At 35.7% G+C, this 25,171-nt stretch overlaps 3 protein-coding genes and 2 long non-coding RNA genes across 8 annotated transcripts; 4 read left to right on the top strand and 1 right to left on the bottom strand.

The window, feature by feature from the left end:
- Window positions 1-4,873: 4,873 nt before the first annotated feature.
- Window positions 4,874-5,429, top strand: LOC110914664 (ethylene-responsive transcription factor ERF071-like). The gene is made up of 3 exons (XM_022159447.1): window positions 4,874-5,233; window positions 5,275-5,343; window positions 5,415-5,429. The coding sequence occupies exons 1-3, from the start codon at window positions 4,874-4,876 to the stop codon at window positions 5,427-5,429; spliced, it is 444 nt and encodes a 147-aa protein (XP_022015139.1).
- Window positions 5,430-5,524: 95 nt separating this feature from the next.
- Window positions 5,525-6,480, top strand: LOC110913073. The gene is made up of 3 exons (XM_022157940.2): window positions 5,525-6,055; window positions 6,134-6,223; window positions 6,311-6,480. Exons 1-3 carry the CDS (start codon window positions 5,543-5,545, stop codon window positions 6,371-6,373), a joined length of 666 nt encoding a protein of 221 aa, XP_022013632.1. The 5' UTR covers window positions 5,525-5,542; the 3' UTR covers window positions 6,374-6,480.
- Window positions 6,471-13,084, bottom strand: LOC110913072 (transcription termination factor MTERF4, chloroplastic). The gene is made up of 9 exons (XM_022157939.2): window positions 12,379-13,084; window positions 12,041-12,178; window positions 11,713-11,958; window positions 10,625-10,738; window positions 7,772-7,954; window positions 7,495-7,712; window positions 7,042-7,416; window positions 6,865-6,930; window positions 6,471-6,675 (listed from the first exon to the last, which is right to left on the bottom strand). The coding sequence occupies exons 1-7, from the start codon at window positions 12,946-12,948 to the stop codon at window positions 7,113-7,115; spliced, it is 1,773 nt and encodes a 590-aa protein (XP_022013631.1). The 5' UTR covers window positions 12,949-13,084; the 3' UTR covers window positions 6,471-6,675; window positions 6,865-6,930; window positions 7,042-7,112.
- A 609-nt stretch (window positions 13,085-13,693) lies between these two features.
- LOC110913070 lies at window positions 13,694-17,960 on the top strand. 4 transcript variants are annotated; one of them, XR_002578356.2, is made up of 7 exons: window positions 13,694-13,894; window positions 15,041-15,394; window positions 15,497-15,935; window positions 16,020-16,141; window positions 16,599-16,705; window positions 16,803-16,915; window positions 17,204-17,960. It is a non-coding gene; the product is annotated as an uncharacterized LOC110913070 (long non-coding RNA). The 4 variants fall into 4 exon arrangements; XR_004880400.1 differs by having other exon boundaries at window positions 15,041-15,417; window positions 15,497-15,930; XR_002578354.2 differs by having other exon boundaries at window positions 13,695-13,894; window positions 15,497-15,930.
- A 3,003-nt stretch (window positions 17,961-20,963) lies between these two features.
- LOC118487133 lies at window positions 20,964-22,843 on the top strand. Its single transcript, XR_004880401.1, has 2 exons — window positions 20,964-21,499; window positions 22,617-22,843. It is a non-coding gene; the product is annotated as an uncharacterized LOC118487133 (long non-coding RNA).
- The last annotated feature ends 2,328 nt before the right edge of the window (window positions 22,844-25,171 follow it).

The following is a 25,171-nucleotide window of genomic DNA, read 5'->3' as shown; positions in this document are numbered from 1 at the left end:
ACAAAAAAAAACAGCAATTTAACATATTTTAACAAAATATATATCATTTATAATACATTTTAACAAAATATATGATATTTATAATTATACTTTAACAAAATATATAACATTCATACCTCGTCACTTTCGTACGAAACTTCGGGTAAGTTGGTTGCTCGTCAACCAATGACTCTTGGGCGTAAAAAGGCTCACCAACGTCTTGTTGTTCATACGAGGTCTCGCTAACGAAAAAGTTGTTGCCATAGTTTTGTTGTCCGTACGAGGACTCATACCCATCTTCGTAACCCAGACACCCATAATCGTATTCACACTAGGCACAACAAACTGGAAAAAACCAACCGGTAAAAGATAACTGTAAATCTAATGCCTAATTCAAATAAGTAAACAAATCCTTACCTCGTTCAGGTTTGGCAACAACGGTTTCTATCACACCCCGACCACGTAAAACAACAAAACGTGGCGGAAACGTCGGGGAGTGTTGTAACAGAATCATTGTTTCACAACCATGGATTAAATAATTTCGTTTTATTGAATTATTGAACACATCGTTTTATTTCAAATCAAATAAATACAATTATTGTCTTTCAAGTTTTAAAGTCGCTAAGGCACGAGTCCATCCTATGTATAGCATGTATCAACAATCATCACAAAACAGCACCTGAAACATGTGTAAAAATAGGTACGTCAGCATAAAAATGCATGTGAGATACATAGGTTTTATTAATGCATGATTCATGACTTGTAAGTTTAAAAGAATGTTTTAACAAAAGTAGTCATGAACTTTAAAAATGTTTTCTTTATAAATCATGCGAAATTTTACAAGAAATTTGATGATATAAAAGAATGATGCATAAATAATCAAATAATTAAGTAAAATGAGTTTGTACAAAATATGTTGTTTGTAAAACAATGTTTTGATAAAAGGTTTGTAGTATATATTAAAAATATACTTTGGTTTTAAGAAAGTCGAATAAGTAATATATTAAAATATATTTCAGTTCCAAAATAGTTAAACAGATAGTATATTAAATATACTTTAGTCGTCAAAATAATAGTTTTCAGTAGTATATCAAAAGTATACTTTGGTTTAATTAATAACATATTAAACTATGCTTTGGTTTTATGAATAGCATATTAAACTATGCTTTGGTTTTATAAATAACATATTAAACTACGTTTTTAGTAATTAACGAAATATATGTTGTTTTGTACAATATCACACATGAGAGCATATCAAACTATACTTTTGGGAGTATAACAAAATATACAATAAAAATATGATTTTTGAATTCAACCAAAACTTAGTGCATCAAAATACACCTAGGAGACTATAGAAATACCACGAAGGCAATCCCTATTTGGATAAAATATCAGTTTCTGACATTCCAAACAACAGGAATGGGGTGTCAAATCCTATAGCGCTATATCGTACTACCAATCGGTCTGGTGAACGTATAAAACAAGTACAGTTCAACATTTAATTTTATAATCTTTGAAAAATTAGTGTTTAAACCATAAATAATCATTCAGTTTGTCAAAAGATAAGTACTAACATGTATAATCAATTATACTTCGAAATCATGAACATAACAATTAGGTACACATGTTTCACCCCAAAACATTGAAAACAGTAAAAGAGGGGACTATGTACTCACATAGTTACCACAAAACATGTAAAAAGAGGGGATCTATGTACTCACTTGAGGATGCTTAGAAGTCTTGAATAACAACCAAGCAAAGCTAGAGGGATCACGGAATCAAACGACACCTAATATAGGTAACTAAGTAAATAAATCGGACCTAAATCGGAAGACCGGATAGAACGAGGTTTCGTAAACCAAATGAGTATAGGAACTCATGTAATATGGTTTAACAAAGCCTACATCCTAAATCGAAACCTAACCTAAGTGCTTACGACCTATTACGACCCGTTTAGGTAGCTTACGCTACTTTAACGCGTCGTTCGCGTAAAACGCGTTCGGACCGCCTAACTAGTCCTATGACAAGTATTATATGCCTTAACAAGTCTAATAATGTTGCTTAATCAGTTTAGATGTCAAAATTTAGGTTACATATGTTTCCACGGTTCCACCCCATACCCAATTTTGCCAAAATCTGGTCTCACCCGGACCAAAATGGTTTTTTTCTAAACGACCTATTCTGACCGGTTACACCACCTGATAAACTATTCAATGTAGAAAGTGACAAGGTTGTTACTCCATACAAAAAAGGCCTAAGTGAAAGACTTACACTCTTCTCATTAAGAACATCCCTTGTAAAATCCCATTGTTTCCACCAAGAACTCGCAACATACCAAATAGTTGACCAATAGCACAGCCCTGAAAGACACAACTACAAGACAACAATAATAAATGTAATAGGACTTACAGCAAAAACATTTCTTTATTTCTAACTATATGAGTGTCCGAATGGTGACTTGACCATGAAGGGCATTATTATTATTATTTTTCTCCACCAAATATTTCATCACCGCCATATTGATTCCCAGATTGACCCGTTTGACTTGCTGGTAAACTGGCTTGTTGACCAATGCCACATTGCAACTTATGGTAATCAAGATAAAGATCAAGTAGGTATGGCAAGTTAAAGTTGAATACAATGGTGCAAAAAAGCTTATGCGGACAATGAAAAGAAGCATTGTTGATGTCCTCATCAACATATATTTAATACAATCAGTTCTAAACTTGGTATGATGTACATTGTCAATGTCACCGTGATCTTTATTGGGAGATTATGTTAAAAGCACCTTACCTAGGCAATACGTGTATAGAGTCTGTATGTTTGATATATGTTATGTAAAAGCATTGCCACTCCTTGAATAATAGCCCATCTCAAAAACAATTGTATCCTTTCTGCAAGTTGGTTGAATATATGCATGAAAATTTAGTTCCAGAAGACCTTAAAATATATATAAAAAACAATATTGTAAACTTATAACCTACTTCAGGGCATAACCAGGTTGCTTTTCTATCTCTCACGTGAGGCTGATGATGGTATATCCACCAGCACTATCACAAACCTACAATCACCACCATACGTAAAACATACAAATAATTACTACAAAATCCAGTATTTATCCTCTAACTGTGATATATACAAGCTGAGGTTTACAATGAATATAATTGTAATCAAAGAGGTTGAGAAGCTAGGATAAAAGTAGCACTAACTCGTCACTGCACAACAATAATTTGTGATTGGAGTATGATGTATCCCATTTGCAGAAGGGAGAACTGTAATTGATATCACACTAATCACTCAACTGAATCTGAAATCAGATTTGTAAACGACAGTAATCTTTAGAGGCAAGTATAATCTACTGAAAATACGAAATTATACATGGGCTGGTCATTGTGCTAATTTATGCTATCAGATATTTCCTTCTTCCCACTCGTCGATATCAACATTACGAGACCTAACAGATTTGACACCTCCCCAAATATAGATGAACGATCATGGATGCACCTAGAAGAATATGAAAACCTATCAAAAGTGAAAGTCTGCACATTTTTCAAATCCAAATCACGAAAATAAGATAGAAACAAACCCAAATAAAGTTTTGAAATAACCGCGAGTTTGATTTAAACTGCTAAAGCTTATCATGAACATGTAAAATAATAAGCCATAAAAAAAACTTAACCTCAAAACCATAAACCAATTATGGCACCTGCAAAATTGTTTACTAAACCTATAAAATCCGTTTAGTTAAAAAAAATAGGATTTTGAACTAATTGAGATGATGCACATGATTAAGAAACTAAAGATGAAAATCAACATACCAACCGTAGATATGTAGGGTTTAGGGCATGTTTGGCTAAGCTTTTCAAAACAACTTATTGGCTTATTGACTTATCAAAAAGCCAATAAGTTGTTTTTGTGTTTGGCTAAGCCAAAAGTCCTTTTAGAAATGGCTTTTTGCAAAAAAGAAAAAGGAGGTTTCAAGAAGTCACAATATTGTGACTTATTGGCCAGCTTTTAACTTTTCAAACTACAAATTACCAATATACACCTTCTTTACCCCCTTATATCTAAAAGAATATCAATTTTAGTCATTTTACATCAATAAGCTAATCCAAACACTTTTTTTAAAAACTCATTTTCAAAAAGTCCTTTTCCAAAAGTCCTTTTTAACGATAATAAGCTTAGCCAAACATACCCTTAGTTAAATCAACAAACTTAGGAGCTTCAATCCTCTCGTAAAACTCCTCATCTTCTCATCCTCCATCCTAAGTTCTTCATTTTTTCACCTCGGATTCTTCTTAATTAACTTCAATTTCCGCGGGTACCGGCTGAATTGTTTGATCCTCCATTTTTTGAGGCACACGGTTGAGATAAAGTGAGAGAGATAGCCGATGGATTTTTGTTACAGATCTCTGGAAGGGGAGAATAAATTAGGGCAGATAAGTGATCGTGGGGATTTCCAGGATTTGAAGTCAGAGTGGTAACTGCTCCATGAATTACACATCAAAACTGCAGCAGTCTTGAAAACTTCTAAAAAAACTGCTGCTTCTAGAAGAAAATATGGAATTTAAAGGGTAAGTTGAAGAATTTGAATGGTCACGGTCAACCTAAATTAGAGTTGAGTTTAATGGGGAACATAAGAATAGATAATGTGTGGAGGTGCAATTCTGTCCGAAATCATAGCCCCGGCGGTGCACCGCCAATTACTTCTCCAAGTCGTCGTCACCACCATCTGACGACGATGACTTCGAAGCTGACATTCAAAGATAACATTGAAACTCATCATCAACCCTTTTCTCTCCTCTGCCTCCAAACCCCTCCCTCCTCCTCCTGGTAGTAACCCACCCACCCTTTTTAATTAAAGTCGATTGCTTGCAACAAATTAAATGAATTTATGCGTTTAGGGTCAAGATCTGATGGTTCCAAGAAAAGGAAGAAGCAGTACAGAGGGATCCGTCAACGCCCCTGGGGCAAGTGGGCTGCTGAAATTCCTGATCCAAGAAAAGGATCCCGTGTTTGGCTCGGTACCCCTGAAGAAGCTGCTACGGCTTATTATGCTGCTGCCACCAGGATCCGTGGTCCCAAAGCCAACCTCAACTTCTTCAAACCATTATCACAAACTCCTCACCCTGCTCATGCTAAAAAACCTAAAACTGACAATGATATGTTCTTCCAAGGTAACTGGGATGCTGCTTCTATGGATGCTGGTGGTAATGTCATGGATCTTTGGACCTTTGATGATCTTCCTGTCACCGTGAATGGAGTTTTTTTAATTTAATGTGTGTTTGTATGTAGATAAGGCTTTACACTCTCAGTAGCTTATGTGCTTGCTTTGACTGGTGTCTAATTTTGAATTATGAAGCGGTATGTGTTTTGTAACTGTGGTCGGCTTCGTTTATATGTAATGGTGATCGGCAACTTTTTTTTGTTATTAGTCTGTGTTCATGTAGTTATGTTATTATTGTACTCGATCAATATGCAACTCCCAAGTAAGGAATATGAGAATGTATAGCTGCAGAAGCAAGGAAAATCTTTTACTTTTGCCTTGTTCTTCTTCCCACAGATGATGGGTGGTCATCGAGCTCTCTGTTTTCAGTTTTCTTGCAAGAAATGTTGTTTGTTTTTCCTTATTATCATCATCTTCTTTGTTTTGGTTATTGCATCTCTTTCGTTGATCATAATCTTCGTATTCAAGCCTCGTAGGCCAATCTTTTCGTTTGAAACGATGAATATAGCTTCATACAAGTTTGATGTTTCTGATTCCTCAACTGTGTTTCTCTCTTTAGTTGCTTATGTTACACTAATATCACACAATCCGAACAGAGTTGGTATAAGGTATGATTTCTCAAGGCTCAAGATACTCGACCATGGAGTAGCTGTAGGAATGTTGAGAATCCCAGAGTTTTATCAGCCTGCTAGAAGCCATAATGTAAGCATCCGAATTGATATCTTGTTTCAACGTCTTGACATAAGTACAATCATGTCTGGAGGCCAAACTAGAAATTTTCCCATCAAAGTATTAGGTGATATTGGAGTTCACCTATGGGTATTACATATCAAATTGCCAAAGATCAAGGTTGGTTTTCGTTTCTTAAAATCTCGGGTTCTTGTTTTTTCACGCAATACACTATTTATTAAACGGGTTTTGTTTTAGGTGAATCTGGCTTGTGATGTAGCAGTTGATTGGAGATATTTAATATCCGCTGATGAAATGTTAAGCTTGAAAGCAGTCAAGAACCATATTGTATGAAAAAGGCTTGTTACCTTTGAACATTTGTTTTCTATTTGACATAAGAATCATTCAAGATTTTCATCAATTGAAACTTTGCAGGCACACTTTGATGCCAACTCACAGGCTTTGTCCAAGAAATGTTCCGTAGGTTTTTACTTATAATATACAAGCCAAAGAGACCTTCTAGTAATTTGCACTTGGTGGTCAACGAAAATTGAGTAAAGATTTGGCATGACAAACTCCAGCCTCCCAAGCAATGAAATGCATGCAAGAACACCAATACTGATTGATTAAAGCAAATGACTTGGTTGCCATTGTATATACATTACATCATGGATATAAAACAATACACACCTCCATATACAAATGCCACATATTAGGTTCATCTTTCTAACTAATGTTATATATATATATATCTTCCGCTAGAAGGAATCAAGTTCTCAATGTTCCACGTGATAGGATAGCTGCATCATGAAAAATGAAAAACAATCAGTTCACAAAATAGACCCAAAAAAAAAAAAACAACCAAAGGCTAGAATACTAAAAGTCAGCACCGATTGCATGTGAGATGCACTACACACAGTTTATCAATCAATTTATCTTGTTTATGAAGCACCGCGAGTAGTAGTGTAACCAACATTCAACATGCCTACCTCTTTTAGTGGCGATGAAAGACGCTTGGCATAATGCTTGAAGTTTGGTCATCCTCTTAAAAGTATCTGGTAATTGAAGAGAATAAAAGAAAACATATTAATAAATAATCCAAAAGTGCAGCTACGAATAACAAGAAAGAGTGATGAAAAAAACCCCTAAATCAAAATCTAGCAAACCTTCTTGGGAGAAGGTGTGCATCAGCAGTTACTTAAACTTTGGTGCCCTGCCACATTTGCAAAACCATCCATCAAACACTCATGTAGTCAGCCGCAAATTCTTCATCGTTCTTTCCCAACATGTCTTTTAAGCTGCACTCACAGTTCCTACCCTTGATCACCCAAAACCTTGGCTTTATCTTCTTCTCCAGCGAGTAGCTAAAATATCTTGGATACTCCACCACCTCTTCTAGTGGCTTTTGCATTGTGTTTGCTAGAAACTCGTATTTCGGCCTTAAAACCTCCTCAATACTGTACCCTAGCAATGGAGAGAACCTGCCCACCATAAATGCAATTTCCCTCTTCGATAGTCCAATCTTCAACAAGTACGCCATTCTGCAATATCAACTTATCATCATCATCATCATCATTGTCACTCTTGTAATATTCATCATGATAAAAAAAAATGCTTACCTTGGATGTAAGGAATTATTGACGTCACAGACAAATAGCTCTGGGTATTTTCTGATTACACGAGGAAGATGCTTCTGAGAAACACCCAGTTCAGAAAGGAATTCAACCTTCTTCTTGAGTGTCTTATCAATGTTTGCCATAAAAATTTCAGGACATCGCCCGAGCACCCTTCCAATACTTTCTTCTTCAAGTCCCAAACCTTTTAAATATGAAACCACCTGTTGGATCAACCAGTTAAAATTTGGTACCAATACACATAACGAAATGAATAACCAACCTGGAAAAATTCTTGCGGTTTCTGCATAAGTAGTTGAGGACTAGTGGCAATAACTTTGTCTAGCATCTTTTCTGTAACACCTATTACTTGCAATTCACCAATCATCGGCTTCAGTTTTGCAACTGAGCATCCTAAAATAAGCGGCCAGCTCCTTACTGCATGACAAATGCTAACTTCTGCCACCTATCACAATTTACCAGGCAACATGATTATTGATTATTGATTACAGATTTGCAAAAAAATAAATTTTAATTGATGAAAAATATTTCCCTTGAAATTATTTTTACGCCTTTTTGAAAGACATCTGAAAGGAAAACAGAAGTCAAGCGTGCTGGTATGTGTAATGACACAAAATTTGATTGGTATGATACGACAAATCGACACAGCCAAAATTTAATATATGTAACACATTAAATTCAATTTGTATTGCCTTATTCTTGAGCATGTTGCAAGTGACAGACCCGAGGTATGTTATGATTGATTTTAGAGAAGAAGAAATACAAAGAAGAGGACTTTGTCTCAAATCATCGAAACCCAATTCTTATTCATCGACTTGCTTAAGTACAATCGAACTAATAACTTGCTATTAACCCCTTCTATTTCTATTATTAACATATAACCCCCTGTACTCTTTTATATCATAACAATACTCCCCCTCTAAACATACCCATCTTTCTTTGAATTTTTCTGTCATCAATGCAGGCTCTTTTTTAATGAAGCAGCTCTTTCCACCAAGAACAAAAGCTGCATAAACACAATTCTTTTAAGTTTCAGAATGTCTCCTCTTTAAACCTACATAATTCTCAGATTCCTTCACTTCTACCAAAACCGTTGATAACCCCCTATACTCTTTTTATCATAACAAGGTAACCCCTAGTCATCTGTCTTAAATAACCAACTAATTAGTGAGAACTTCATTATTTTTTTTTTGTTTTAGTTTAGGTTTTGAAGAGAGAAATAGATGCTTTTTTCTGCTCAGGTGGTATATAAGCCCAAACCCATTAGTATGCTTTGGTTTTGGATTTGAGAGTTTTAAAACCATTGCTAAACGTGTCAAAACCGGACCATGAACGCCCCTAGTTGGGTTGGGCCTATACACCTCCTCATACAACTACAGCGATACAATTAATGAACATTGTTGTACAAGAATAGATACATTTACTGTTATGTCTATTCTATCTACCCGTTTCATTGTTCCAAAAAATCAATTGCAATGTCTCATTGGGAGCGGCCTCTCGATCATCTGAGATAGAGCTGAGGTTTGACCTCGCCTCACCCTACCTACAGGTTTTAAAAAGTGTGAGGCGCTCTGAGGTGTTTAGGCCTCAAAAGCCGAGGTGCAGGGCGTGAGGCATGAGCCTCACGTACTTGAGGCGATACCCTGTGTACAACCAAATAAGCCATATGTACAATCAAAAGCTAAATATGTCTCATTTTTTTACATCTTGGCCTTTTTTTATCATGTAAAACTTTCATAATCTATTCATCCCTTTGGTTGTTTCTACGTGTTACCCGTCCACGAACCCCAATGTTGGACAAACTTTGACCCAGATGTCATGAAGCGCCGCCTCAAGGCCCTGAGGCGTTTTCCTGATCACCTTGAGTGCCTCACACCTTAGGCGCTCCCGAGACGCTATTTTTTAAACCAAGCTACCTACACGTGGGCCATTACTGGTATGTTTGTTTGTTTGTTTGTTTGTTCAAAGCTCTGTTGTCAAGGCTCACCCAGGTGCACGCCTAGGCCCACTTATCAGGCCCAGCGCAGCCTTCTCGCTTCGCTTCAAAAGCCCCTCTTTCAGGCCCTCAGACACATTTTCAGGCAAATTTCTGACAAAACTCTGGCAAAAAATCGTCTGAACATGTTCGGAACAGTTATACCAACCCTAAACAAGCCTGAAATCAACCTAAACTACCCCTAAAGAAGCCTAAAACATGTCTAAAACCCCTAAAAATGTATTTTCACACTATACGCCTCGCCTATAAGAGCCCTGGCTTTTTAAGCGCCTTGCACTATGGCCTACGGCTAACCCTTTATACCTTGAGTGTGCCTTACGCCTTCGAAAACTATGGTTCAAGTTGAAGCCATGTATTAACTTAGCTTTGATGACGTGTGCGTGTGATGTGTGTCCCGGAGTGAGAAAATAAGCGGATCAAGAGAAGCTGAAAAGGGACTCCAAGTAAAATACAAAAGCAGTATCTAAAGAATAAAACCACGGGATTCATTATTAAAGATAAGAAGACTCAGACCAAACTTCTTCTGTTGCATTAACAAACTGCATAATAAACAAATGATTTGCAAGCAAATTACATATTTGTGGATGGTTTTATTAATTATAGAGTTTAATAATTTTGGCTTAAAAACTGTGGTGCACATGATATACCAAATCTGGTTATAGGTTTACTCACAGTACTACTCTACTTATATGCAGCAAGAGCAAAAAAAAAAATGTCCAAGTAAATATGTGAATATGTATGTTCAGCATAAGAAGCAAGATGCATATATATGTAACAGATAAAGTTACGTATGCAAAAATTTGGAAGTGCGTATGTATATTCATACGTGTATCATTGAAGGCATGAATACTGAAAAACACTAAATGTTACAAGTTTCAGTAAAAGAAAGGATCACAAGGAATGTCTACCCCAAGATCAGAAGCAAACCCTGGCTTAAGAGTATGACTGACCAATGACCCATATTCGTAGGTCACCCAAGTAATCTACATAAAAGTTCCACCTATTCTAATAACGCCACATAAAATAAGAAAGATGCAACTTTATTCAACACTTCTAATCTAGTGCACAATTATCATACTACTTTTAGCTCACCATGCAATGAAGTATAAAATTAAATACCTTATCTGCATATAAGAAAGCAATGATTTCCTCATAATTTTTTTGGATGCTTGTAGAAAGAATCCACGGATATTTCAGCAGCATCTTACCGAACTCTGCATCCTCTCCACAAACCTAAATAATGGTACTGATAAGTGACTTCATCCACAACAAAAAAATAATGGAATAGTAACATCTTAACAACAAATTTTAAACAGTTTTATGATTATCAACTGTTTCCTGGGGTTATACAAAAGGAAACAACAACTACATAGATTAAATGGATGTAGAATCACATTTAAAAGAGTTCTCCTAAGTGTTAATATGTTGAAGGTTTTACAAGATGCTTCTTGGTTGAAACAGGAAAAAGATGTGTTCTGATTAAAAAAAGATCATGTGAGGCTTATAAAACTTCAGCTGACTGGCAGTCTCATGATGTCTTAGAAATACATGTAATGGAGGTATAAATACATGAAATAGATGTATAAATACATGAAATGGATGTATAAATAAATGAAATGAAGGTATAAATGCATGAATAGATGCTTAAATACATAAAATGGAGGTATAAATAAATGAAATGAAGGTATAAATAAATGAAATGAAGGCATAAATAAATGAAATAGAGGTATTATTACACGAAATGAAAGCATAAAACATGAAATACATGAAATAGAGGTATAAAAGCTAGAAATATATTAAAAAAATAAATGATTCGGTTCGGTTCGGTTAATTTCGGTTAACCGATGGTAAAAAAAATTATCCGTTAACCGACTTTCGGTTAATTCGGTTTCGGTTAATTTCGGTTCGGTTTTGTCGGTTTTCGGTTCGGTTTCGGTTAACGGTTCGGTTATTGCACACCCCTGGAAGAAAGGTGTTGACTGGAAAAAACACCATGTAGAACTTTCTCACAGTGACAAAATGAACTAAAAGTAGACAGTGGATCAAAGAACATGCAACCCACGACAAAAAACAACGTCAAGCCATTGTGATATTCACCATGGAGAGTCATAAGTATGAATATAATCTGAACTTAGAAGAGACTAGGTGTTGCATGGAAAGGTAAGTTTGTGACAATAAGGAAGCGTATTGTATGTATATCATCATACCTTTGTAAAAACTTGCTTTCTTGGTTTAATGTCTTTCTCAATGTCATAGAAAAGTATTGGAGGGTACAACAAAAGAACGTTTCTTATGCAACCCTTAGGGACTCCAATATGTTCAAGGAAATCTACCACTGGCTTCATATTGGACTCTACAGACAGCAAAAGCAGCCTGGGAAATGACTCTATTAGGTAGCGGAATGACCCGTCTCCAGAACCCAACAAAGCTAGGCCTCCACGCCTCGCTTGAATCTACATGAAAGATAAAACAAACAAAGCAATGAAGTGGAAAGGCAAATGCATATGATGAGCAAGATCTATAAGTAAAACACACCTTCTCAAGAAATGATAAGGTGTGCTGCAAATCATCATCAACGGATACTGATAAATGCATCATCATTCGGCGAGCACTCCTTGCAATTGGCACTTTTCCATCCAGATCAGTATATAAAATCTCTTTCACGTACTTGACCTACAGGTAAATGGCAAACAATAAATCACTTTACTAGAGGCAAGGAAGGAAAACAACATTAATGTGGCTGTTAACAAACATCCGATCGATAAATAAAAGCTGATGAATAAAAACAGAATCATGTAAGTGATTAATAACCCCAGGCCAGGGAGGAGGGGCATATGTTAGTAAAGAAAGAATATAAGAAGAATGAATGATACCTTGTGGAGGAGTTTAGGAGCAGTGTGAGGGGAGAGATAACGAGCAATATGCATAGCGGAAGGCAGAGGAAGACCGACCATGCTCTCCAGCAGAGGAACCAAACCCTTGTCCCCTTTCTGTCTTCCCATCTCAAACACTTTCTTCTTGTAAGAGCTAGAGCTGCTGCTGCTGTTGGATTGGAAGAGGTCGTCCAGGTCACGGACGCTATCCATCAACATCTCCACATATTTGGGTGAATTCACAGCAATTTCCATAGCTTCCTCCTCTGAAACTCCGTTTTCTCGTAGGATATCTGACACGGCCTCTATTGCTGCTTGCTTTTCATCTTCTTCGTCAGCAGCAGCAGAAGAAGAAGAAGAAGAAGAAGAAGAAGAAGAAGAAAGATACAAGGGACGTCGGCATGGTGATGGATGGTGAACAAGGCGGCGTGTGTTAGAAGGAGGGGGGCAAAGCGAAGGGAAATGAAGTGGGGAGGAGATAGGAAAGAAACTGTGACGAAGAAGGGCGTAAGTTGTTGGGGGCTGACATAGGAAAGAAACCGACGTATCTGCTGCTATTGCCAACGCCATCGCCTTCCACCTAAGCTAAACCCTCACTTGCCACCAGCGAATCCCAAAGTTGAGGTTTTTGATGGAACCCAGCGTCATGTTATCACCCTCCTCCGTCTAACTATCCACCAACAAAATACCCTTACACTCTGTTCCTGAGTTTCATTAAACGAGAGAAAAAGAGAAGATTTGAAAGAGAATAATTTTTATTTGTGTTTACAGAGTTTCATTAAAGGAGAGAAAAGAAGAGAAAATGAGAGGTTTTTTTGCCTAAATTTAATCTTTTCAATTTGGAAAGAAACAGAAAGAAGAGAAAAGAAAATGAGAGAATCATTTCTTTTCTCCCCTTAACTTAACTCGGGAACATAGCCTTATTTTGTCAATGCGTTGGTTGTCTGGAGTGGTAACGGAGAGGCTTGATATTTCAAGGGACTCGTGTTTGATGTGTGCTCTCTCTATTATTTTCTGCGGCACCTTGTGATGATGGGGAACTATAGGTGGAGTGTCTTCGGGTGAGTGTTCACGGGCTTCGGCCCGAGGTAAGGGTTTTCCTCGGTTCGAAGGCGAGTGTATCCCGATGTGGTGAATTCCATTTGTAGCTCATTTAGAGAATTCGTTGGCGATTAAAAAAAATAGCCTTATCTATTATGTATATTAAAACAATACATTTTGGTGCCACTTGGCATTTGCTTAAACCATTACTTGCCACATGTCACTCTAGAACCATCTCCTAATTGCTTTTGAGCGGCAAAGTCTTCTAATTTCTTTTATCTTTCTTACGCGTGCTCTCTCTCTCTCTCCAATTAAACTCCTCTCTCTCTCTCCAATTAAACTCCTTTCAGTTTCTTCGTAACCTATCAAAACCCTAATTGACAGTCATATTCAATCAAAATTGGAGTTTCTCATACCTATCAAAACCGGTCACATATTCATGTCCTTTATGCTACTGGATGCGATTCTCTCATAAGTAAGATTTCGAACTCTATTACTGTTTCTTTTGTAATAATTCGGCATCTATTTTGAATTCCGAGTGTGATTGAAATATCATGCTTTCTTTGTTTATGTTAAACAACCATTTGTGAATAAAGCACTTTTCTTTTTTAAAGATTTGCTAGGATTTTTCAGTGTTGTGATATTATTCACAATTGGGGCCAGAAACGCCTCTTATTACTTGAAACTGTATAATAGACCTGAAACAGCAAATATGGCTATATTATTATTTTTGAATGGGTTTGTGTAAATTGATAATGTGCCTTTGGTTTTGTGATGAGCACCAGTTGTTTGATGAAATTCCTCAGTGAGTTTTAATGCACTATACAAATGAATCATGAAAGTAGATTGATAGTATGGTGTTTCTTACTAAAAAGGAAGTTGAATCATATATTGGCCATGACCAAAAACATGTATATTCTTGAATGGGTCATACAAGGTTGTACAAGTTTCTTTAGTGTATTTACTAATCAATGAAATGTTGTGATGCGGGGCATTTTATGCAATGTAATGCGATGTCAGACTGAGTTGAGTGACGTTTGGTAGAACGTATTCTGTAATTTTTGATATATCAGCCAACTTGATCATACATCCAGCCATGTTTAGCTCAAGAGAATCCAAACAGGGTATTTTTTTGTTTACTTTTGGAGTGGGGTGTGTTTGGGACATGCAATAACAAAAAGTGCATGCACACTCCCCTTCAAATTGCTTGGAAACCAATAGTTTAGTCTTTAATGATTATATATTCATTGGAAAATAAAAATATAATAACAATACCTGCTCAATTTCCTGTCCATATATATTTTAGTTCAGGTATATCATATATGTGCTTTTTGGTTAACTAATGGCCTAGTGTTTTTCCTCTGTATGTATTAGTTGGTAAATGGGTCAGTTTAAGTTTATAATTTATCCTTAAGAGGTAATTTGTAAAACGTATTTCTACATTTGTGAAGTGTTTGAAAAGTTGACTAAAGTGTTGATGGGTCAACCTGAGTACGACCCGGTCAGTTTTACCTGATACTGTCTTCATTCGTTTGTTTTCTATAATTTCATTCTTGATTACAAAACATGGGTGACGCATGTACATTTGCATTTAATGATATATTCAACTCTTTTCTGGCAGGAACAAATCATCCCCCTTTGCACGTTTTAATTACAGTGCTTTATGGTGAAACAAATAACATCGTGAAAAAAGATGGAAGTTACCAGTAACGAACCAGAAGAAACCCGTGTTCTAACTCCACTGAGATTCTTACGGGGCGTGTTTTGTTTACTCGTGTTGCTTTCAACTGCATTCGTGATATTAGTCTACTGCGGTTTCATCACGGCTGTTATCTTTAGACTTTTTAGCGTACATTACAGCCGAAAGGCAACTGCCTTTTTCTTCGGCAGCTGGCTGGCGTTGTGGCCTCTTTTATTTGAGAAAATAAACAAAACGAAAGTAATATTTTCCGGAGAAACCGTTCCTGCGACTAGGGTAATGAACATTCAGATCAACAAGTGAAAAATTTAACTCTTCTATTTTTTTCTTTTACATGGTTCTCTGTAAATTGCTGAACTATATTTTTTTGAACTACAGGTCATTCCGTTAACTCGATATACAACTTAATGAGGCTATGAAACCTTTAAGCTTCAATACGACACATATACGATCCATTGGCGAGCATACCACGTTGGTCAATGAGCCCATTTTTCCATCTTCATGAATCTTGACAAAAGGAAAGTTAGTTACATCTTCTTCAATTACTTCAACAATATAGGATGAAATTGCGTGTTCTGTTGATAGACACCAGTTTTTCAAAGTCACCAGTGGTGATAATTACCATCACATCTTTGACGGTTGCATAATATCATGTTGCGATCTGGCCATTTTCTTTTTTTGTTCTTAGGTGAACTTTGAGGAGGTTAAGAAAGATCTTAATCTGGTTCCATCGGTTCCTCAAAAGTCTCTTGCTCACCAGAAATATGAAAATATGCTGATGTGGTTAAAGCTTCTGTTAATGAACATATTAAGTGAGGTTCTATTTTTAGTTTTCTTTTTCATTTGATGATTGAAGTGTAGAGTACAGGTTTTTAGTGTTAATTAATGTAAATGTATGCAGTTGAACCCTATATCATTATAGTTGAGACTTGATTCATTCAATGGGTGCCAAACTCATCTATTTCCAATTCCACCAGAAAGCACCAGTTTGTATCAGCAGTTCAGCACCTTCACGGGCTTCAAGTATGTGTGTTCCTACACTTATTCTTACATTGTTTGTGTAATCATTTTCTATTCGTGGCTATCTGAAGTGCCTATTTTTTACTGAATATGTTTCTGTAAAGTTTATTTTTATGTATGTATTTATTTCGTTGTACCTTTTATGATTGAGACGCTTTCGGACCCACCGTTGATTGAGATGTAACACATAGGAGGATAGAGTGCTCTAAGAGGTTCAAAAGCTTCAGAATGTGGGGGACCAATATATCACCCACTCTGAAGGCGAATATACATAAGAAAGGTGGGAGGTTTATTGGTACTCCAAGGACCGACACTACCACTCCCATGACAGATAAAAGTGGTAAAAGTCGGTGAGGGGATAACCATTGCTGACCTGCATAGGTTAAATAAAAAAATAAATCTGCTGTTAATGTGAAATGGTTGATGAAGTGTTTTATCTACTTCATACGAGCAATTGCAGGGTGCGACGGGGGATGAAGATGAGTCTGTGGTACATATCACAAACAGAAAGCAAGCGGAAGTTGCACCCAAGAGAATATTCTTGAATGTTGCTAAACCAAGCTCCAAGTAAGTTCTATATTTTAATTTAATGTTTTTTAATCGATTTTGTCTTTAACCATTTTCAACTGGTTCATGTTTTATGTGGTAAAAATATGATATATAGGTTTGTCAACGAGCTGAGCTGCAATTGAGTTACTTGAGATTGGCCTTGAATCGAGCCGAGCATAGACCTCATTTAATAAACAAGCGCGAGCTACGCTTATGGAGCTTGACTAGGTTCGCAAGCATGCTTGAGTCTATTTTATATATATATTTTTCTATGTTTTTCTTTCAGCTATAGAAAACAAGTAGTGTTAAATATATACATGTTTGAAAAATTAGTGTTAATATATACATCTTTGAAGTAGCTTTAAATATATACAGGTTTGAACATCTATTTATCTCTGATTGCAGGTGCCCACTTTTTTAGAAGTTTTGATTTCACGCCTTAGTTCATCGCTTCATTACTTGCTTGGGTTATAGAAATATATACAAGTTTGAACAACTACTTATTTCTGTTTGCAGATGTGTGCTTTTTTAAAAGTTTTGCTTTCACACCTTAGTTCATCACTTCATGACTTGCTTGGGTTATAGAATTTTAAGTTTTGAAGTTGCAATGCTCTTATCTAGCTCCAAGCTGTTCAAGTCCCATCATATTTCTATCTAATATAGGGTGATGACATTGAGATAACACCAGATTGGATATTTAACCAGAGTTTCGCTGCATCTAGGCCAGATGCTGCTACATCAAGTAGTGTGGATGCTAGATGATCTCATGGGGATGGAAGTTAGATTCTCATACTTACGAGTTTTTTCGTACTTTTGGAAACATTAGATGGGGAATATTAACATTGTTATGGTCAGACACGACTGATTGGGTTATTGAGTCACTATGTTTTTTAGCGATGATAAAGTGGTTTTATGTTGCACACGCGTACAAAGGAAGATGGATGATTTTTGACGATGATAAAGTGGGCGTATCTAAGAATCCTCCAAAAGACATTGCATACCTCTCCTTTATTGGATGATTCAAAGTTGAGTATTTTTATCTTATTCTATGACTTGGATCTTTCTTTTGTCCAAGGTCGATTTGTATACAGAAGAGGGAAACACAAAGATAGTGGAGGGCTCTACTGACTCAACTAGGATCTTATATTTTGTTATGTTAAAAACGGTTGATTGTTGAATGATGTTAACACATTTGTACTAATTTTCAAGATTGCTTGATTACATTTGTACTAATTTATTTGGTTCAATTCCATCACTCATATATGCTTAATCATGTATCATGTGGTGGCGTTGATAGCTGAAAAACAAGAGAGTACATGCACTAATTGGGCTTTGTCTTAGTTGTTGAGTGTTATGTGGCTTATATCTAAGGCTTGATGCAAAACGACTATCGAGTCGCGGGTCTCACCGGAAGCAACCTCCCTATTCCTACGGGGTAGAGGTAAGACTGTCTACGTCTTACCCTCCTTAGACCCTACCTAAGTTTTGCTATTGGTGGAATTTACTGAGTATGATGACGATGATCATATCATTTCTCATAAACAAAATAATTGAGCTTTTTTTTAAAAGCCACGAAGACTTTGTTTAGATCGGCAACACTTTCATCGATTTGGCAGGTTGTTTTACAACATATTAATGGGGTGATTGTAACTTAAAGGACGTATGTTACTTGAATAACTTAGATTTCTTTGTTTGTTCGATAGGCTTAGACTTGAAGAACCATGTTATGGATTGATGGATTTGGTGACCACTTAAATAGAAAAAAGGCTATTCTTTTGTTATTAATGTATATTAGAACGTTTACATAAATATAATTTAATATAATTTTAATATTTACATAAATAATAGAACGTTTATTTCATTTCAAGGTTTATGTTAACAGTGGCGTCTCTTAGAACTCATGTACCATGTTCGAGTTTGAAATAATATGCCCTTATGCCTTAACGATAAACAATGCAATTACTATAATAAAAAAATGGGCTCACTAAACCTAATGCTAATAGACTAATTTTCAAACCATAAAAATTGATTTGTAAATCAGCCTATACTGAAATTGGTAAGAGTAAACTATTTAAAAAAATTACTTTGAGTAACCCGTGTAACACACGGGTGCCTGGACTATTTATGTTAATATTTGAACGTATATATAATTAAATATTACACAAATTTGCATCATCATGTATCTCGAGATATTATATTATTTGTCTCATTGTAGTTTACTAATTGATTATTACTTGAACGTTTATTTAATTCAAACGATTACTTGAATAAATTATAGTTATTCATTTGTGTTTTAGTCCACCCGCGAACCTCGCGGGTTCTTAAACTAGTTTTCATTAAAACAACACGTGTGTGCTTGGAGGAAAATAACTTTTAATTGTGTTTAAGGAAATCATTTCTTTTCTCTGCTTAAGTTAACTCGGGAACACAGGGTTAAAAAAATATATTTGTGTTATTTTTAGACAACAATGCCAATCACCCCACTAAAGTTTGGTTAAGTCCCGATTAACCCTCGTGAAAACAATTATCTCAACCCCACTCCCATGTGGCATAGATATCCAGATAGGCTAAAGGTGGGTTGAACCATTAAATTAAACTCTGCTTACAAACGTGAACTTAAAATATCTCATACTTATCGATTGAGTAAGGTTATCCTACAAATTCTTCTAAATCTAGGAAAAGACACAATACCAAGAAATATAATACAATGATAGGGAAAGACACAATAAATCGTAAAAAAGACACGATGACAAATATATAAAAAACACAATGCTAAATAAAAAGACACCTAAGATATACAAACTAAAAATCCAAAAATAGAAACTTAAAATCCATCCTAAATAGTAGAATTCAAGGAAAGGGTTCCAATGCGCTAGAATGATTTCAATTAATGAGGGTTTTTGGGATTCCTTATTACAAGTCATTTTTTACTTCTCTAAAAAGTTAATAAGTGAGAAATTGTGACTTATTAAGTTGTTCCCCGACAGCACAAGCAATCTCAATAAGATTATAAATTTTTTTTTTAACTTTTCAAAAAGCTAATAAGTTATAAATTGATAAAAACTAGTATTAAGGTCCCCCGCGTTGCCGCATGGGGGGGGGGGCGTAAAATGTATCAAGTAGTACCAATACTATATCACTGCTAGCGACCACCCACACACGAAAAAGCAGGTAAAAACAAAATAACATAAGAGGAAACAATAACACCGAACGAAAAACATACGTAGGATCGTTGAACCATGCACATCCGTTGCGTCGTCGTGTTAATGCGAAAAAATTAGACTCAAACGTAAAACATAGAAAAAAATAACTAAGTAAATCTAGGACCCTCGCTCTTTGCGACGAACCTGCCAAACAGGGAAATAAAGACGTATTGCAACAAGCTTGACAAATGGAAATGGAAATAAAATAGACAAAAAAAAATTGAACCCACGCGCACGTCGCAGCGTATTCACGCACAAAATGTAGAACGAAACGTATAACGAAAAAATTGAAAAATATGAAAAGTATGGGAGATCAAAGTTATAAACAAAAAATTTTTATGGGTTAACTTGAAAAAGTTGAAAAACTTTGGGTAAAATTAAAAAAAAAAATAATGAGGTTAAAATGCAAAAAAGATGAAAACCTTTAAATTAAAAAAGAAAAGACCAACTTTTTTTTTGAAACACTCCCTATGCTTAGAGTACAATTACATAAAACAGCAACATGTTACCAATTTATAACAAGACCAGAAGGTATGGGGCTCGTCCCCAGCCTCGTCCTCCCGCCGCCGCCCCAAACTCTCCACCCCCCATGCCCGTCGCCGGCCTAGCCCCGTGAACTTCGGCTCCCACCAGCCGATCTCGACGCCCCTCTCTCCTCTCTCCTCTCTCCTAACACACACACATCTATACATATATACATATATATACATAAAGGGGTTCATCCCCATCCCCTAGATCCATCCCCTCTAGACCGAGCCTACGTGACGCTGACGTGGCGGCCTATCCCCTTGAGGATGAGGCTCTCCATACCCACTAGTCTAAGACCAATGGGTATGGGGTTCGGCACAGGGCCGTCCCCCCCCCTAGGCAAGTCGTACACCGCCCCCTAGGGGACCGGCTCGGCACATCCGTCGGATTTTAGACGGTGGAGATGGGGAAAGCTGGTGGGCCCCCCATCTGACTTCTCTCTCCTCCTTTATATATATATATATATATATATATATATATATATAGTGTAAGTATATGGAGAAAACCAATTTTAGTGAGAAAACTTAGCAAACTATAATATGTGGTCCACATTCACCCACATCACCTCATCCATACCCATCCTTTAAGGGTATTTTGGTCTTTTTGTTTCTTTCTTTGAAGATTGTGCTTTGTACTTTTCACCAACCATCACATTTCCCCACATCCCCACTTGATTATACCCAACCCATCATCCATCACCTTTTGTACTTCTTATCATCCATCATATTTTTCAAAACTCCATTGTTATCTTCTTCAACCATTGAAATCTGAAGATCGAAGATCGAAGCCATCCCTTCCAACCTTTGAAATATGAAGATCGAAGCCACCATCAATGCTCTGCCACCATCAAAGCTCTCAAAGATCGAAGATCAAAGCCACCATCCCTTCCAACCTTGAAATCTGAAGATCGAAGCCACCATCAAAGCTCTCAAAGAAAAGGAAGCTCGGTGTCATTTTAATCACATCTTTGTTTCTGTTTTTTAGAGAGAGAAAGCTAATGTTTTGGAAGGAGAGATAACAATTTTCATGTTGTTCACCTAGACACCAAGAACACACGCACAAGTGTGTGAGAGAGAAACAGGTTTAAAGATCTTACTTTTGTTAATTTATGTAATTTGTTTAGATTTATACTTTGTATAACGTTTGGTAGAATTAAAATCAGAGCTAGTTTGTTTATTTTATTTTTTAAATCAAGATCTATAAGAAATTTTTGTATGTTGTATTTCTCTCTTCAAAGTGTATTGATTTTTTTATGAAGATTAAAGTTAAATTTCTAAATTGTTTGTCCAGCGATTTTGAGTTAATGATTACTTTTAGTTGGATTTTTGTGTGTGTGTGTGTGGGGGGGGGGATGTGGGTGAGCTGGGTTTTTTTTAGGGTTTATGAATTGGATTTGGTTTAATTTGTGTTCTAGTTTTGTTTAAATTCAGCATCACCATTGATGGTAGATAATTAGTTTGAAAATCCATAATTTTTACGATGTATGTTTCAAATTTCTTTGTTTTTTAGTTGTTTTTTTGAATAAATTCACTCCGATATTACATTTTCATTACCTTTAGAAAGTTCATAATTTAATCGGATATCGGTTTTGTTTTACAAATAGAAATTCGTGTTTTTTACTGGCATAATTTGTTACATATGTTACATTTCTATCAGCTACATTTATGCGAAGAGTATATTGATATTTTTTACGAAGATTAATGTTGACTTTCTAAATTGTTTGTACAGAGTATATTGTTATTTTTACGAAGATTAATGCTAAAATTTCTAAACTGTTTGTCATATATGTTGTAACACGTGTTACACTGCGGGTTACATATGTTGTATATAGGGTGTTACATGTGTTACACCCAGTATATGAGACCAGCTTATTGTTTTTTTAGATTGGCTGTTAAATGTTAAAACGTACAAACTTCATAATTTATTCGGAATATCTCGTTTATTTTACAAATAAAAAGTCGTGTTTTTTTTGTGGGATAATTAGCTACATATGTAGTAACAACATTATGCAAGTTACTTATAGATACCCCAACCCTTTTTTGGACACAAAGGGGGGGTGCACATATGTAACACATGTTTGTAACATGTGTTACACTAGAGAGGTAACACATGTATAGCCACGTTACACATGTTACATAGAAGATTAATAAGTTTTAACTATAGAATATTTAATATTGATGTACTTGTTTTGTTCATAGGTGGAAAGATGTTTTGTGTTCAAGATGAAGATGGTTATCAACAAGCGAAACCCGCGGAAGGATTACAACGCATCATCAGGTTTTCGTGGTGACGATGGTGTTGTTGTGAAGGCAATTTTTAGAAGACCATTTTTAGAAGCATTACAACTATTGATATAAAATTTATTTTTATTTTCATTGTTAGTATGCCAATATTTGGATGAATACGGATGTTGTTGTGAAGGCAATTTTTTTTTGGATGCAACAACTATATGTAACATGTGTAACCTTGACGTTGTAACACATGTAACACCTATATGTAATATGTGTAAGATTGCTATACATGTGTTACATATATACCCATATTGTAACATATGTTATAAACATGTGTTACATATGTCAGCCCATTTGGTGTCAATTTAAACTTAGCAAAATTACATATGTAACAACATTACATCATCCAAAATGTCATATCAATGAACAAACAAGTAATATATGTAACTATAAGTATATGAGACTAGTGTAACAAATTAAAGGGACAAACGATACACTTCATGTTACATAAGTACCTAGACTTGTTATTAACAATGTTATTAGTAGATAAAAAAACTGCATTAACGTATATTTTTTACATTGAACCCAACTTCTTGGTTATAAGCCTTACACATGGCAAGAAGTTCTTCCAGTGTGACGTATGATTTAACAATAATAGGATGATATTGCTCGTTGACATTCGGTGTCCACAATTTAGTGCCATTAGAATACTAGTAAATATGGTAACGTGGAGTATGTTCTATATCATCTGTGGACATAGGGACGGATGTTAGTATAAGTTTACGTGTGTGTGTTATGAACGTTGTAATACGTTTAGCACCCTAGGGTAACAAAAAAAGATCATACATGACACTTGTCGTGATGTTACACATCTTAATTGTGTGTGCACATGTAACATCTTCTCTACAATGTATGTAACATCCTTAAAAGTTGTGTTCCTACTCTGCTTTATATTTTGTAAGTACTTATAGGTAAACATGTTTTAAAGATACAACCTGTAAAATATGTTACACCAAAATGTTACACAAGTGTTTTCAGTTTTACACATGTTACATCTTCTGTAACTCTGCTTTATACATTGCAAGTGTTTCCTGTTTCCAGTTTAAACATGTTTTAAAGATACAACCTGTAACATGTAAGTACTTATAGGTAAACATGTTTTAAAGATACAGTCGTATCACCTTACAAGTTATATGTTTTACTGACAAACGCCATTTCACACATGTTACACACTATAGAGTGAAACAACAGTATTGAACGTTGCTACACATTTCCCATTCTATCGTAACATGTGTAACCTTTTCGGGGGTATCAATGTTGTAGGTTTATACAGACTTAAATATATACAAATGATCCAAAAATGATCATACATGTGTTACCCTCTAGTGTAACATAAGTTACAAACATGTCTTACATATGTGCAGCCCCGATTTTTGGTAACAAAGGGGTTGAACATATGTAACACATGTTTGTAACATGTGTTACACTGGAGGGTAACTTCTGTACAACGTCAAAGGTACCCACCACCTGCCCTTCATCGACTTCTTGTTCCCATTCTTCATCGGTTTCTCCATCTACCTTCTTTCGTTATCGTTCTGTTTCTTTATCGTTCTGCTTTCGCTTATTAGCCAGCCTACCCGTCACGGACCTGGTCATTCTCCTCACTCCTGCAAATACAACCGCCATAGTAAATACATAATAGCACAAGTAATATTTCCGGAGTTATTTGTAAAATAAACGAGATATTCCGCATAAATTATGAAGTTTATATATTTTAACATTTAACAGCCAATCTTAAAAAAAAACATTTTAACATTTAAACTTACTATTACATTAAGTAAAAACCTTTTGTAACACGTAACAAACCTAACACGTGTTGCATTGGATGTATCTTCAAGCTGAAGATGAGATAATAAAAAGGAAAATGCACAACACTAAAAAAGTTGTAACACGTGTTACAACGGTTGTTTTAAGAACTTTCAAATAAACAAGTGTTGCAAAGTGGATGTTTTTAAATAACTGTTTAAATCAACGTAATAGAGATGTGTAAGTAGGTAATTTCCTTTTGTAACACGTGTTACATTGGATGTATCTTTACATTGAAGATGGGATTATAACACGTGTTACAACGGTTGTTTTAAGAACTTTCAAATAAACAAGTGTTACACCGTGGATGTTTTAAAAAAACTGTTTTTCATCCATTTGTAATAGAGACGTGCAAGTAGGTAAAAACCTGTTGTAACACGTGTTACATATGTGCAGCCCCGATTTTTGGTAACAAAGAGGTTGAACATATGTAACACATGTTTGTAACATGTGTTACACTGGAGGGTAACTTCTGTACAACATCAAAGGTACCCTCCAGTGTAACACACGTTACAAACATGTGTTACATATGTGTAGCTCCTTTTTATGTCCAAGAAAGGGCTGGTTTTAACATAAGTAACACGTGTAACATTATTACAACATATGTAGCTAATTATGCCAGCAAGACATTTCAACTAACAACCCATTTAAAATAA

Source organism: Helianthus annuus, chromosome 15, assembly GCF_002127325.2.
Source record: "Helianthus annuus cultivar XRQ/B chromosome 15, HanXRQr2.0-SUNRISE, whole genome shotgun sequence".
Classification (NCBI taxonomy): Eukaryota; Viridiplantae; Streptophyta; class Magnoliopsida; order Asterales; family Asteraceae; genus Helianthus; species Helianthus annuus.
The sequence above is the reverse complement of the archived record's forward strand: the minus strand, read 5'-3'. Positions and strand labels throughout refer to the sequence as shown.

What these genes read in the sequence shown, in the direction of transcription:
- LOC110913073 (XM_022157940.2), top strand. Translation starts at nt 5,543, where the DNA reads ATGATGGGTGGTCATCGAGCTCTCTGTTTTCAGTTTTCTTGCAAGAAA. An exon ending in TCAAATTGCCAAAGATCAAG is followed by an intron (nt 6,056 to 6,133) that starts GTTGGTTTTCGT and finishes GTTTTGTTTTAG; the next exon opens with GTGAATCTGGCTTGTGATGT. An exon ending in AAGCAGTCAAGAACCATATT is followed by an intron (nt 6,224 to 6,310) that starts GTATGAAAAAGG and finishes GAAACTTTGCAG; the next exon opens with GCACACTTTGATGCCAACTC.
- LOC110914664 (XM_022159447.1), top strand. Translation starts at nt 4,874, where the DNA reads ATGCGTTTAGGGTCAAGATCTGATGGTTCCAAGAAAAGGAAGAAGCAG. An exon ending in TTGATGATCTTCCTGTCACC is followed by an intron (nt 5,234 to 5,274) that starts GTGAATGGAGTT and finishes GTTTGTATGTAG; the next exon opens with ATAAGGCTTTACACTCTCAG.
- LOC110913072 (XM_022157939.2), bottom strand. Translation starts at nt 12,948, where the DNA reads ATGGCGTTGGCAATAGCAGCAGATACGTCGGTTTCTTTCCTATGTCAG. An exon ending in CTCCTAAACTCCTCCACAAG is followed by an intron (nt 12,179 to 12,378) that starts GTATCATTCATT and finishes ATTTACCTGTAG; the next exon opens with GTCAAGTACGTGAAAGAGAT. An exon ending in GAAAGCAAGTTTTTACAAAG is followed by an intron (nt 10,739 to 11,712) that starts GTATGATGATAT and finishes ACCATTATTTAG; the next exon opens with GTTTGTGGAGAGGATGCAGA.